Source organism: Podarcis filfolensis (assembly GCF_964270895.1).
Source record: "Podarcis filfolensis genome assembly, chromosome: 8".
Lineage (NCBI taxonomy): Eukaryota > Metazoa > Chordata > Lepidosauria > Squamata > Lacertidae > Podarcis > Podarcis filfolensis.
The window spans coordinates 42,489,698-42,503,742 of NC_139611.1; the positions used below are offsets into that span (position 1 = coordinate 42,489,698).

The following is a 14,045-nucleotide window of genomic DNA, read 5'->3' on the forward strand; positions in this document are numbered from 1 at the left end:
CGTTTGACAACCGTAGCTCTGTGAGGCGAATAGGGGTCTCCTACCAACTCTCAACGCTCTTAACAAGCTACAGTTTCCAGGATTCTCTGGAGGAAGCTATGACTGCTTAAAATGGTATAATATTGCTTTAAGTATATAGAAGGGACCTCATTGATCCTGTTTGTACATAACACTATCTCAAACATGGCTTAGTGCAAATGAACAAAGCGTGGGCTTTCAGAGAGGAGCCTACGATCATTTTGCTTCTGTCTGGTCATTTTGCTGCTGTGCTAAGATGAGCCACAGTTTGACTTCAGTGTCATCTGAACCTGGGCTTGTGGTTTAGCTCTCTCCAGAGAAACCACTAATTGAAACCAAGGTTTGTATTCGGGTTTACAGCTCCAATGCTCCATAGTAAACATGGCTTCTGATGAGGCTGTAAGGAGATTAGAGCTCTGGTCCCAGTTCAAAGCTCTGCCTGGGCCTCATCACCATCCATTTATGGTGCTGGTCCTGGGCCTCAGCTGCTTCTGTGTTCCTACTTCTGTCTTTCTGCCATTTCCATTTTCACAGCTGAAAGGTGTGTAGGCTTGGAACAAGCTGTGTTTCTTCCAGAGATACCCCATGCTGTGTGTTTCCTTTCCCCGAGAATATGCAAAAGCAGAATTTTGCAGGAAATGTTCAGAAGGCTTCTCCGAGCAGAGACTTTTCCTTGTTGCTTAAATTTAGCCTCATTAGAATTGACAACATCTAGGCTAAAATTAAATTGGAGGAAGAAAGGAAAATCTTAAACCTTATCCAAAATCATGGCATGCAAAATCTGTCTATGTTGATGCTGCCAAATGGCTGAAAGAGACTGAGATAGAGTTCCTATAGGCTAAGGGAAGTGGACCAGCTACAGCAGGCATAGGCAAACTCAGCCCTCCAGATGTCTGAGACTACAGTTCCCATCACTGGTCCTGTTAGCTAGGGATGATGGGAGTTGTAGTCCCAAAACATCTGGATGGCCAAGTTTGCCTATGCCTGAGCTATAGCCTAGGCCACAAACATATAATTACTTTCTGGTTGTAACCCACAAGCTCTACCAGCATCCAGCCAGATGAAAAGGATCTGCATTGCTTTCCAGCAGTGATAGTGCTTAGTTTTTGGAGCCTGAGGTCCAGATTCCAGCCAGGCAAAGGATCTTAAGGGCACAGAGCAGTGCTAGTGTGGGGTATGACCTAGGAAGAATCCTGAGGGCCACCTAGAGACATGGAGGGCCACATTCAGCCTGTGGGGCAGAGATTCTCAGCGGGTTTTGCCTCCCAGAAAGGAAGCATATAGATACTGCTTTGGCCAGGAACTTTGTGTCACCCTTAAGTGACACTTGAAGCTCCTGAGAGCTATTTAAAAATACCTCCGGATGTAGGAGGGACCGGACAGCTAAAAACCTGGCAAGAGTTCTAACCTTGTGGCAATCCCAAATTTGAGAATCCATTTCGGAAAAGAAGGGTGTGCCTGCAACAAGGAAGTTGGTTGGCCTACCAGTGTTTACATGGTTGGATAAAGCCTGGTTGAAGTGGGAGGGATGCTCTAGCTGCGACTGCAGGAGATTGTGAGATGGGGCTTTGTCTTCTTGTGCCAAAAAGTGCTGTGAGGTTGGAGCCTGACTCACCAGTGTCCCAGCTCTCCTCTCCTAGCCCTACTGGTGCCAGATTGAACAGCTGCTTTGGCCTTTGCTGAGTCAAATGCAGCTTTCCCTTCTCTCTTGATGAGTGGATATGAGTCGAGCTTAGCGTTCTCCTGGGAGCAAAGGGTTAGTTATGGGCTGTTATCTTTTTGGGGTGGGGGAGCTTGGAACAAACAGTCCCTCAGCTTCTGTCCTTGTCCCAGAACTGACTTGGAAAGAAAAGTGGTTTCCTCAGCTAAAGCTCATCCAGCTATCTCCAACCTGGCGCCCTCCAGTTTTTTGGGACTACAATTCCCTTTAGCCTCAGCCATCATAACCGTATGATGCTGGGGCTGCTGGGAGTTGTAGTCTATTTGGAAGGCACCAGGTTTGGGGAGGCTTCGCTATTGTCCCTACTTAGAAATTACCTCCAGGGCTCCCAGACCAGTGTCTGGCATCCAGCATCAGCAATGGAGGCTTTTTCTAAGCCGGGGTAGGCAACCTAAGGCCCGTGGGCCGGATGCAGCCCAATCGCCTTCTCAATCTGGCCCATGGACGGTCCGGGAATCAGCGTGTTTTTACATGAGTAGAATGTGTCCTTTTATTTAAAGATGCATCTCTGGGTTATTTGTGGGGCGTAGGAATTTGTTTATATTTTTTTCAAAATATAGTCTGGCCCACCACATGGTCTGAAGGACGGTGGACCGGCCCATGACTGAAAAAGGTTGCTGACCCCTGTTCTAAGCTATCACCAGAACCCCTCCAGCTCCTTTCTCCCTTTTATGCTCCATACAGTGGCGTAGCGTGGGGGGTGCAGGGGGGGCGGGCCGCACCGGGCGCAACATCTGGGGTTAGGGCAAATCCATGGGTTAGGGGGCGCAAATCCACGGGTTAGGGGGCGCAAATTACTTGCCTTGCCCCGGGTGCTGACAACCCACGCTACGCCACTGGCTCCATAGAAGCATCTGGTCTTCATCCTATGCAAATAGAACCAAAGGGCTGGGTTGGGCAGAGCACTAGCTGGGACTAAGGCTTCATTGGTTAGACCAAATAACAGCACCCTGGATCTTCCTTTATCCTGTTCAGAATTTCCTCCAGGGCCTTTTCCATCTTCCTCAGCACTGCCTTGCTGTCCACTAACTTTCTCAAATACATCCTGGGTTAATTAGATTTCAGAAGTCCAACTCTGTGTCCTCTGGCCATCCCTCCAGCATGCTTGAGTATTTGTCTTGTTATTTTTCCAAACCCTCCTTGCCTCTTGACCCTAAATACAGCCACTCTCTGGAGGCTACTTTAAGCTCCCAGCTCTTAATCTCTTGTGATATTTACATATTTTGCCTTCTGGCATGGAATAATCAGGTTGCACTTTTCATTCCCAAGGTTCCTTCCCACCCCCACCCTCTGGGTGGGTGGAATAACACTCTTCAGCTATTGCACTTCGCAATGGGATGTCATTCTCAGGCTATTTTTTGCTGCTGCTTGAAAAGTTGGTCAGCTGTTCCTGCAACCATTTCCTGAAACTATCAGTCGCCTGCCTCTGGAGTCTTTGCTCTGGCATGGAGCATTTCAGCTTTGGTGTAGAGGGGAACATTTAACTTTGTGACCTTGTTAGAAAGCAACTTCTGGACCAGTGTGCTAGTTGGTCCACATCTGGTAGCCAGCTGTGTAGCTCATTTTAACTGCTGAGGCAGCACTGCTTTCTACTCAGTTTAAATTGTGCACAGAGGAAATGGACTTCCCTCTTCCCTCTCCCCCATCCAGGTTCCCTAGTTTGCATTCAGCCACCCATCCTCAGAAAAGGAGAGGAGCAGATTAAAGGTGGAGGGGGATGAGTGTAATCCTGGGATAAGCCCTCTGCCTCCAGGAGGCTAATATTAAACACTCGGTCTCCCTGCTGTGGCTCTCTCCAGCCTTGCCCTGGCTGCTAAGCTGTTTGACCAAAGAGAACTGTGTGCTGGGGATTGGTGAAGCTCAGGTTAACCAGATCAGGCTTCCTTTCCCCCCATTGACTCTTCCTTTTTGACATACTGACTTCTGTCATTGGCTTGCCTCTGTCGAATGTATATCTCGCTGCCTGCCCCGTGGGACATTAAATGCCAAGATAGATAGGAAGGGCAAGCCAGCAGCTGCATGAGGATTACCCTTTAATACACCCTTGGGCACGAGCTGCGTGATTTAGCAGAGCAGCCAAATGCCAGGCGCTGAGTGGGCACAGTGTTCTTCCTGTCAAGCTTCCTTCTAACATCTTTGCCCACCTTGAGCTCTCCTAGTATCACACTGGGGAGAGATATGGGGATGTGGCTACAGCTTGGCTGCAGAGCTGGTTTCCAAAACTTGATTAAGGTGGGTGTGGGTGTAGAAATGGTGGTCCATAACTATACGATGCTTGGGTATCCTCTTCACACACATAGTCTTCTAGCTGGGAGGCTGCTGAGAGCAATAGATAGGACTTGAGACTTTGCAGAAAGTTGTCATGTAGAGTCCGGGGGCCCAAACAGATGTAAGGTAGAAGGGGAGAATCTCCTGGTGTTTTGGGTCTTAGTTTTAAAAATTATTAGTTTAAATCCACCGGGTGTGGACCTTTCTTTCCCCCCACAAGCTGTTTTGAGGTCTGCTGGGATGAAATTCAGACATGAAAACCATACCAGACAGACCCTGCTTAGCTTTGCAAATGTGCTAGCAGTTTTATTGCTGCGGTGCTCTGATATAGGTACATCCCACCGCCACACCCCCAGTGGTGCATGGTTGGTTATGGAGATGGGAGAGGGGTGCTATATTGATCTCAGAAAACAACATGGGACAGGCAGAAGGTTGGGACAATTCTCAATTATCATTGGAACCCTTGCAGCTCCATTAAAGCATTAACACTCCATGGTTAAAAGTCTGGAGGATTTGATGCGAGGTTTCCCTGCAGCACTCCTGTTTGGGCTCCTAGAAGAGGAAGCCTTTGTGCTTCTGCAAGAGGAGAAGGGGCTTGGTTCCAAGTGTGTCCCGTGCCCTCCTTAAAGCAACTGACATTCTCCTTGCATTATGAAGGCGCTGAATGGGCCCCTCAGTGGGGGCTGCGTGGTCCTCATAAGCAAGCTGGCATCACCCAAAAGGTTGGGAGCAAGAGCCAGGGAGAAGGGGAGGCAGCTGGGCAAACACTCCACCTCCCTCTTGCAAAGACGGTGGGAAAGTCTGTGCTGGAGCCAAAACCCTCCACCTCGAAACAAAGCCAATGATTCTGCTTCACAGTCTCCGAATGTGGCCGCGGCCTGTTTTCCGTTAGTTGCGCACATTGTCTATTGTGCCCAGGCGGGCTTGGAAAGAGCGTGGCATACTTAGCTGCTGTTTAATGGGGCTTTCATGAGCTTTGCTGGAAGAGAGTTTGGAGTGAATGAGACATTTATGGCTCCTTTGAATTACCACTAACCGGACATAAACAGTTGTGTTGTCTTTTGCTGCCTGCTGTTTGCTTTCCCCCCCTCTGTCTTAATTTATTGTGAGCTGATGGGTGTTCCCAGGCTGAAATTAGTTTCATAACTTTCCGTAAAGAGTATATTGGATGCTGCAGTTGGACTGTGGGCTTGTCTGCTGTTTGACTCAAGAGCAAGCACTCCAGAGCAGGCAGCTGGCTGTTGTGGATTCAGCTGTATTTCTGGCATAAAATCTGCTTGTTCTGAATTTGCTGGTGAAGAGTGTTGCAGGAGGAGAGTTCCTCCACACTCTGCCGAAACCAGGACTACTCAGGAGACTGTGTCTTTAATGTTTCCTCTGCTTTCTTGCCTTTTAGGGCTAAAAATGTCTTTGGACTTGGCACTGTGGCTGTTTAGAATTGAGAGACCTGAAACATCTGGGCTTTTCAGAGGCTCACTGGAGGCAGGAAGAGAGGGAAGGCACCTCCTCTCTGCTGGAACACAGGTTGTCTTCCTTTGAGATCTTGCAAGCTGCATTTCCAAAATAGAGACAGATGTGTATGTTCATTAAATGGTCACCTCTTTGACGTCTTGTTTAACAGGACTGTCATTTGGACCAGCTGGTTTGGCCCTTTATAGCAATTGTATATGAACATTTTTATAAAACGCCTAGCTTGGCCTAGCAGCACAAACCAAAGGCATTGGGATGACTAACATCCCTGGAAAGGGCTGGACCTGGCACTTGTTGTGTGGATTGTGGAGGTTACTAAATCCTCCTGCACTTCAGTATACAGTCTGTTTAATTGACTTTCTGTAGTACCCTTTGCTGCCCTGGCTGCAGCTAATGGAAGTTGTAGTCCAAACATTTCAAGGGCGCACCAGGTTAGGGAACACTACTTTGGAAGATTGCCTCCTGACCTGAGAAGGAATTCTGCAAGGGTTGTGAAGCATCTCACTACTGGATAGTTCAGATTCTGCTTGCAACTAGAGAAGAAGTAATTAGAGAATAAGTATTGCTGTGACGGCAGCACCATGCAGTGAACATTTCTGCAAAACAAATCAAAAAGTCACGGTGGAATCAGTTGGCCCTTTATTTGGACCGACTAAAATGCAGCAAAGGAGTGAGCAAGAAAAACAGGAAGGCAGCTGATGGGCTGGGTGGGTGAGGGTGGAGGCAAAGGCTGCATCTGGCATGGAAACCCAAAGCCTCTAGTTGGACACTGTATTAAGATGAAGGTGTTAGGCAGGCACAGTTAGATCAGAGTCTGCCAGAAGTACTACAGATCTCATCTCAGTACTTCCTGGCATTTTCCATGGCCTTAAGGTATTTCCGTACAGAGGTTTCAAGGGAGGATGAATGGTATCATCAGCACCCACAAATCCACTAAATATATATGCTGCATAAGAACATAAGAAGAGTCTTTTCACAAGGAGCATTGACAGTGAGCGGCATTGGATATTATTTCCCCTCCAACTTTATATATGTATATAAAACCACATATAGTGTACAGTTCAAAGCTCTGCTTTTTTCCTTTTTTTGGAAATCATTTTTATTTGATTTTACAAATAGAAAGTTATATATAAAAAAACCCCAAATATATATCCATAAACAGAGATTACTCCAAATCTCGAGACCTCCCCCCACCCCTTCCATGAGGTCCTATATTAAACATTTGAAACTGCATATTCTTCCAAATTCTATTATCAATCCATATTATCCATGGTAATTATTACACTACAAGTGAAATCAAAATCCTGTCAATGTTTCCATCTGCTTACAGTGTTCTCCTATATAACTTGTAGATTTTCCTCATTCTTTTATAAAGTTTTTGTCCTCTTGGTTTCTGAGTTTTCCGGTTAGTTTTGTCATTTCAGCATAGTCCATCAGCTTGGTTTGCCATTCCTCTCTGGCAGGACCTTGTCTTCTTTCCATCTCTGGGCTAGTAACATCCGGGCGGCTGTTCCATACCTAAAAAGTCTTTTCTGCTCCTTTGGGATGTCAGTACCTGTAATTCCTAATAAGAAAGCTTCTCGTTTTTTTAAACAAAAGTTATTTTAAACATTTTTTTCCATTTCGTTATATGTCATCTCCCAGAAAGCTTTTAGCACCTTACAAATCCACCACATGTGATAAAACGTACCTTCTTTTTCTTTACATTTCCAGCAGATATTTGAACTTGTCCTATACATTTTTGCTAGTTTTGTAGGAGTTAAGTACCACCTTCCCTCTCCAACCTTTAGCAGTACTGTAGCTAAAAACATAACAATAGTCCTGCTGAATTGGGCCAAAAGAGCCCATCTAGTCTGGCATCCTCACTGACCAGTCAGATGCCCCCATGGGAAGCTCACAACAGCAGCACTTTCCCCATTTGTGATTGCCAGCAACTAACATTCAGGGATATAATGCTTCTGACAGTGGAAGTAAACTATAGCCATCCTGGCAAGTAGTAAACTTGTCTGATCCTCTTTTAAAATTGGAGGCCATCGCTGCCTCTAGTGGGAGCAAATTCCATAGTTTTAACTATCTGCTGCATGAGGAGGCTGTAGTCGAGTGATAAAGCATTTGTAGAAGTGCTGGGATCAGTCTCCAACACCTCCGATTTAAAAGCAGCAGGTGAAGGGAAAGAAACCCTGGCGGGGCACCTGCCGGTCAGTGTAGGCAGTGTTGGGCTAGATGGACAAATGACCTGCCCTGCCCTTGTGTGTTCTGCCTCTGTGGAGTTGGCTTATGTTTCAAGCTTTTGCCCTTCTTGGGTATTCTGAAGGGGGAAGCATGTCTTGGGTATTCTGAAGGGGGAAGGATTTGGGCCAGCCCACCAGTCTTGTACAGCTGAGAAATGGAGCCACTTCCTTCCACCGCCTAGATAGGTCAGACCTCATTCAAACTGCAAGCTGATCCCTGTTATGCCAAACTTGTTCTCATACTTTATTAGGGATCACTTTACATTTGCAAGAGCAAAAATGAAGGTGGCATTTCCTTTTGCTGGATTTGTACCGGAGGCCGACCAAAAAAGTTGTTTGATGTGGAGGGAGGGGCAGAATGTGGGGTGCCAAGGCGCTACCCAGCCAGTTTGGGCAGCTTCCTGTGCTGGCAGCAGCATCTCAGTGACTGGCCATAGGTCAACCCAGGCCCGCCTTGGCTCTGTCTCTTCCCTCCGATGGTCTGTGCATTCCACCTGCCACCTTCCTCTGCTTGAATGAAACAACCTCTTCCCTGCTTATGTTACCTGTATGTCTGTATGGACTTGGGAGGGGAAAGGTGACTGAGTAAAGCAGGTCTTTTTCTTTACTGAGGAAATTTTTAATAGAACCTTTGTTTGCCCCAAAATAATTTATTTTTTATTGATAATTAAAAGTGTCTTTTCTTTCCATGATATGTATATTTGTTTGTTCAAAGGATTCCATTTATGGAGCGGAAGATTCTTCTTGTTAAATTTATCACCATAAAAATTCATGGAATAGTGGGGTTTGGAGAGTTTTCTTCCAATACTATTTAATATATTGTGCGTTAAATATGTCCCAAAGGCACTCTTCTTATACATCAAAATGTATTGGCGGAATATGCTTGCATACAGTTTAAGATAATACATTTTTGTGCACATCTGAATTATTTTTAGCAGGTTTTTTAGATGCTTCTGATGAAAAGTTGATACATTCAAAAATGCATTCGGCATAACAATATAGCAATCTGGAGTCCTTTTCAAAATAACAGCTACTTTTCACAGGATCCCCTTGTGAGCTTCTCTTTTTATTTTGTATGGAACTGGTCTTTTTCATTGTGCTGTGATCCCCTTTTATCATTTAATGCAATCTCCCCCAATCTGGCAACCTTCTAATGTTATGAACTACAACTCCCATCAGCCCCAGGTAGCACGGTCATGCTGTGCTAAATGGGGTTGATGGGAGTTGTCGTCCAAATCTTCTGGAGGGCACCAGTTGGGAGAGGCTGATTTAATGACATTGTTTTTGCAAAGAGGGTGTGGTATGTGGACCTCTATTCCTGTGCGGGGCCCATTCCAGGTTCCCTCTAGCCATCATGGAGATAGGGGAGAGATTTCCTTTCCAGAAAAGCCACGAAAGACAGCAACAAGCTCTCATATATTAAAGTGAATATTGACTAATTTGTGAGAGCTAAATGCCTGCCTGCCTGCCTGCCTGCCTGCCTGAGGATTGTTTTTCTGTTGTCCATCCTCTGGCCTTGGAAAGAAGCTTTTGTTTTCTCTGCTGCTCCTGGAGAAGTTTAGCCAATAAATCTTTGATCAGGCATCCTGCAGTGACTGCAAAGAGAGCCCCAGAGTGTTGACCCTGCTTCATTCACTTCCTTTCCTGTCCTTCCAGCAATGTGAGCTGAACCGCCCTGAGACCAGATATAGGGCGGGATGTAAATTTAACTAACTAACCAACTAACTAACTAAACTAGCCCTAACAGGGCAGGAGTAGAGAGTGAATGACATGGGTGGGGTGCTCCACTTTCTAGAGCAGTCTTTGCCAACCTGTTGGCTGTGGCAGATGGCAGCAGCAGTCCAAAACATCTGGAGGGCACCAGCTTGGCAAAGGCTGCCCTAGAACATAAGCAGGTTGCTTTCCCTTCCTCCCACCAGAGTCTGCTGTGCTGCTTTCTCTTGACAGGTGTCTTGCCAGCACGGTTGTTGAGGAGGACAGTGTTGGACAACACCTGCTGCCCCAGAGTACACAAGCAGATCCTGCTGGGATACCCTGTGCTTCTCTCCACATCAGAGTGACTTTCAGTTGTGATGCTGAAAAGTCGAGGCACCATAAAGTGTCCATGAAATAACTTTGCAGGGCACTCTGTTAGGATGATAGGCTGTGATCCTTAAGAGAAGTGTGTGTCCCCAGTTTTCTGTACAGTGGTACCTTGTGTTACGTACTTAATCCGTTCTGGAGCTCTGTTCGTAACAGGAAACGGCTCGTAACATGAGGCGCGCTTTCTCTAATGGCGCATCCCACTGCTGCCGCGCCGCCGGAGCGCAACTTCCGCTTGCATCCCGGGGCAAAGGTCGCAACAAGGGGCATCTACTTCCAAGTTAGCAGAGCGCGTAACCTGCAGCATTCGTAAGGGGGACGGTATATGACACGAGGTACCACTATACTGTGCTGGCTGACCTGGGGTGATGGGAGTTGTAATCAAAAAAGTGGGATTTGGGGGGCTCTTCATGTCAGCCTCACATGCACAATGGTGTAGGTGAGTTGGGGGATGTGGCCTGTGTACTTGGATGGGACACAGTGGATCCCTTGCAGTTTCAGAAGGGACTGCAGTCAGCTCTTGTAGCAGAAGCCAGGCTGCAGCTCAATGGTGGGACGTCCTGGGTTCAGCTCCCCAAATCTCCAGTGGCTGGAGCCCTGAAGAATTTCTGCCAAATGGAGCAAGTGGCATTGCTGGGGATGGGGGTGGCATGCAACACTCCTCATAGACCCATTGAAGTTACTGGACATGGCTAATACAAGCTGCTTAGTTTCAGTGCGTCTACTCTGAGCAGGACTTAATTGAATACCACCCTAAAACTTGCCAGCTCCTAGTGTATTAGGCAAATTCTTAAGTTGAAAAGAGCACTAATACAAGCAGAACTTGTCCAGAGTGGGTAATCACATTGTACTGTAATAGAGAATTAGTGGTTTCTGGGAACCAGCTGCTGAAAGCCTTGTGGCTGTGGCAAATGGCCCATGTTTTGACTTTGGGATGAATGGTTGGAATCAGCTCCACCAAAATGGCTTCTTCCCTTGCAGTATAGCCTGGTGGCCTGGACAGGTTTTGTTCCAGCACATCAGCGGTAGTGTGAATGGATGGTTCAGCACTGAAGGAAATTGTGGGTGGAAGAGAGGCCAGGCATTGCTCTCTGTTGCTCTTGCCTACAGTTGGTAGAAGATACTCTCTTCATTTTAACTTCTTTAACATAAAACAGGATCTCGTGTTTCAAGCTCTTGTGGGGGGGGGGTCCTGACTCCTGAGATAGATCAGTTAGTAGGCTGTGTGACTCTTAATTTCAGGATGGTGCGTTTGAGCTCCACATCCTGCATTGCAGATTCCTGCATTGCAGGGAGTTGGACCTGATGACTCTCATGGTCCCTTCCAACTCTACAATTCTGTGGTTCTATGGTTTCTCAGTCCTGCTGAAACAGGACATAGAACCAGCTGCTCCAGAGACAACGTCCTGCACAGAAGAGGCAGCTGGCAGTGTCTGATCCTAATGGCAGCGACGCTGTAGGGCAGCCTTTTCCAACTTGGTGCCTTCCAGGTGTTTTGGACTCTCAGCCCCAGCATCCTATGGCTACGTTGGCTAGGGCTGATGGGAATTGTAGTCCAAAACACCAGGAGGGCACCAAGTTGGGAGAATGAGGATGCCTTACAGAGCTGACCAAGGTTCAGCCTTGAGTAGGATGCCCACTGCTGAGAGGATGGCGGCCTTTCAAGGGCTCTGCTTTTCCCGGTTGATACCCTGTGCTGCTGTCTCCTTCCTTTGCCAAGCAGGCAGATCGTTTGCAAGAGCCCCATCAGTCAGCTGTTTTGCATTTCCTTCTTAGCAGATGACTCATGGCCAGTGTTGAACTTCACTTTGAATTTCCGGTGTGGAAGCTGTAACTCCCCCCCCCCCCCCACTCAGTGGAAAGTGGTTGCCTCAGCGTATCGTGCTGCTAAATCTCACTGGACAGAACTATGCACAGCATGAAAGAGAGAGAGACCATTTTGAGCCCATGTTTGTAGTGGGGTGGTCTGGGTCTGCATTTGGTAGAGAGAGCCAGACTTTGCCGCCACCCCTGTCTAAAAACATCAGCTGTCTCTCTGGCACACACCTGCTGAGTCTTGCTGCAGCTTCTAGCTTTGCTTCTTAGGGCTAGGAGATCCTGGCCTTGTTACAGAGGAAAGGGCACGTTCTTGCAAGCAGGGATTAGAAACCCAAAGCCTTTTTGCTGTAATCTGCTCCTGAAAGCAAAAGGGCAGAGCTCTCGATCCCTGCAGCGTGCCTTCCCTGGTGAGAGCACTGCATGCGGTCCTTATACCTATCACAAACCCATCTTACCTGTCACCTTCAAGAAGCAGGTATAAGTCTGCATGGGGGGGCAATGCTGATGCTCAGAAATGATTAGCACAAGAAGGGAACATCTCAGACACTCCAGGTGTTCTGGAAAGCAGCAGACAATTTGGTATTCAGATTTGTTTCTAGGGAAATTCAAGTGCCGTGTTAGTCTTTTGCACCTGGCTGGTGCTTCAGTTGGTTTAGGAGGGGTCCTGAAGTAGGCAGGTCTCCCCCAGGAATGTTGCACAGCCCTAATCGACTTTTGCAGTAAACATAAAGCACAGGAAACTTCTCAGTAGTGTGAGAATATGTTCCATGTAGATTCTTAGTGCTCAGTTCAGTTGGTTAGAACATGCTGCTAATAATGCCAAGGTTGCAGGATTGATCCGCATACGGGCCAAGTAAATCTCTTAGAGAGCCAATGTTGTGTAGTGATTAGAGCTTGGGACTTCGGAGACCAGGGCTCAGGTTCCCACTCACCTGTGAAACTCTTTGGGTGACACTGGGCCAATTGCTGTTGCTTGACCTAACCTGCCTCATAGGGTTGTTGTAGGGCACGCATAGGCCAACTCCAGCCCTGCAGGTTTGGGACTACAATTCCTACCATCCCTAGCTAACAGGACCAGTGGTCAGGGATGATGGGAATTGTAGTCCCAAACATCTGGAGGGCCGGAGTTTGCGTATGCCTGTTGTAGGAGATAAAATGGGAAGGGGAAGAACCCCATATGCCACCTTGAGCTTCATGGAGGAAAGGTGGGATAATACATAAATAAATAAAATATTGACTTGGGTAACAATCCCTTGGCCAGGGCACCTACTTTGTGTGTTGCTTGCAACTTCCTGGCTGTTCAGATACTGCTAGATAAAGTATTTTGCCTGTAAACTGTAAACTTATATGTGTTTGATGGTATTCTAATGGCTGATCTGAGAACTTAACCAAAAGATTGATTAGCTGATATTGCTAGATCCTTCCTCTGCCTAAGAATCTCGTGCAAGCAAGTGTGCTATAGTGGGCAGAATGCTGAACACAGTGGATGGGAGGAGGGAACTGGGCAACCTTAGGCCAGTCACACACCTCCAGCTTTGCCCATCTCATAGGTTGCTGGGATAAAGGGGGCGTGGGGTAGCCCCATCCATGTACGTGCCACTCTCAGCTTCTTGCAGGATAGCTGGGGTTATAATAAATCTAAGAAATAAATAATTCCAGAGTGGAGGCATCATCCACCTGTTTCTCCTTTTTGATAGTCCTCATCCATGCTTGAGCTTCCCAGCTCTTTGCCTGCCTGGGCCCTTCAGAGTTTGGAGAGCTCTGACCTTTGTTGGGCCAGAGACAAGCTGTTCCCATCTCCTCTGTGTTGGCTGTTGAAGGAGAGCTTTCCTGTGACTCATCCTATTCCATCTGTACACCTTTTCCTGTGGATTAAACGTGTTTGCCGCTTTCCCCAAGGAGCCTGTAGACAAAACAGTAAAAGGAAATGAGCTGCTGAAAAGGCCCCGGCCAGCCGGCAAGAGCTGAGCCCCATCAACAGGCCAGGTGGTAGAAGGGCATCCCATTCTAACCCACCACCCTGATTGTGGGGTGCTGGGCTGCTGTTTCTCCCTCCTTGCCCCACTGGTGCATTTTATGGATTATGCTCAGGTTCTTGAGAGACCCTCAACATTGCTGCTGTAGGGACTCCTCCACTCTCCATATAAGTCAGCTCACTTTGCCTTTGGATCTTTTTGTTTGTTTGCTCCTAGTGAAGTATATGCGGGAAGCCAGCCCTTATATCAAGAAGCCGTCACTGGTGTCGGATTTGCCTTGGGATGGGGTAGCTCCGCAGTCGCCCAGCCTTAGCGGCAGCGAAGATTCTGGCTCCCCAAAGCACCATGGCGCTGCCAAGGACCGTAAGGTGATCCCTTTGAAGATGTGCTACGCTGCGAGGAACCTGTGCATGCCGGATCTGGAGAACAGGTGAGCCCAGATGAGAGAGGAGGAGGAGGAGG

The 14,045-nt window shown here is 47.4% G+C and overlaps 1 protein-coding gene across 2 annotated transcripts in view; it reads left to right on the plus strand.

Moving 5' to 3' along the window:
- The window catches only part of SNTB2 (syntrophin beta 2), a 34,517-nt gene that overhangs the window by 3,223 nt on the left and 17,249 nt on the right, over positions 1-14,045 (plus strand). For both annotated transcript variants that reach the window (XM_083626307.1, XM_083626308.1), the window contains one exon: positions 13,800-14,013. In XM_083626307.1, the coding sequence (XP_083482433.1) occupies positions 13,800-14,013 (214 nt within the window). The remainder of the gene's footprint in view (positions 1-13,799; positions 14,014-14,045) is intronic.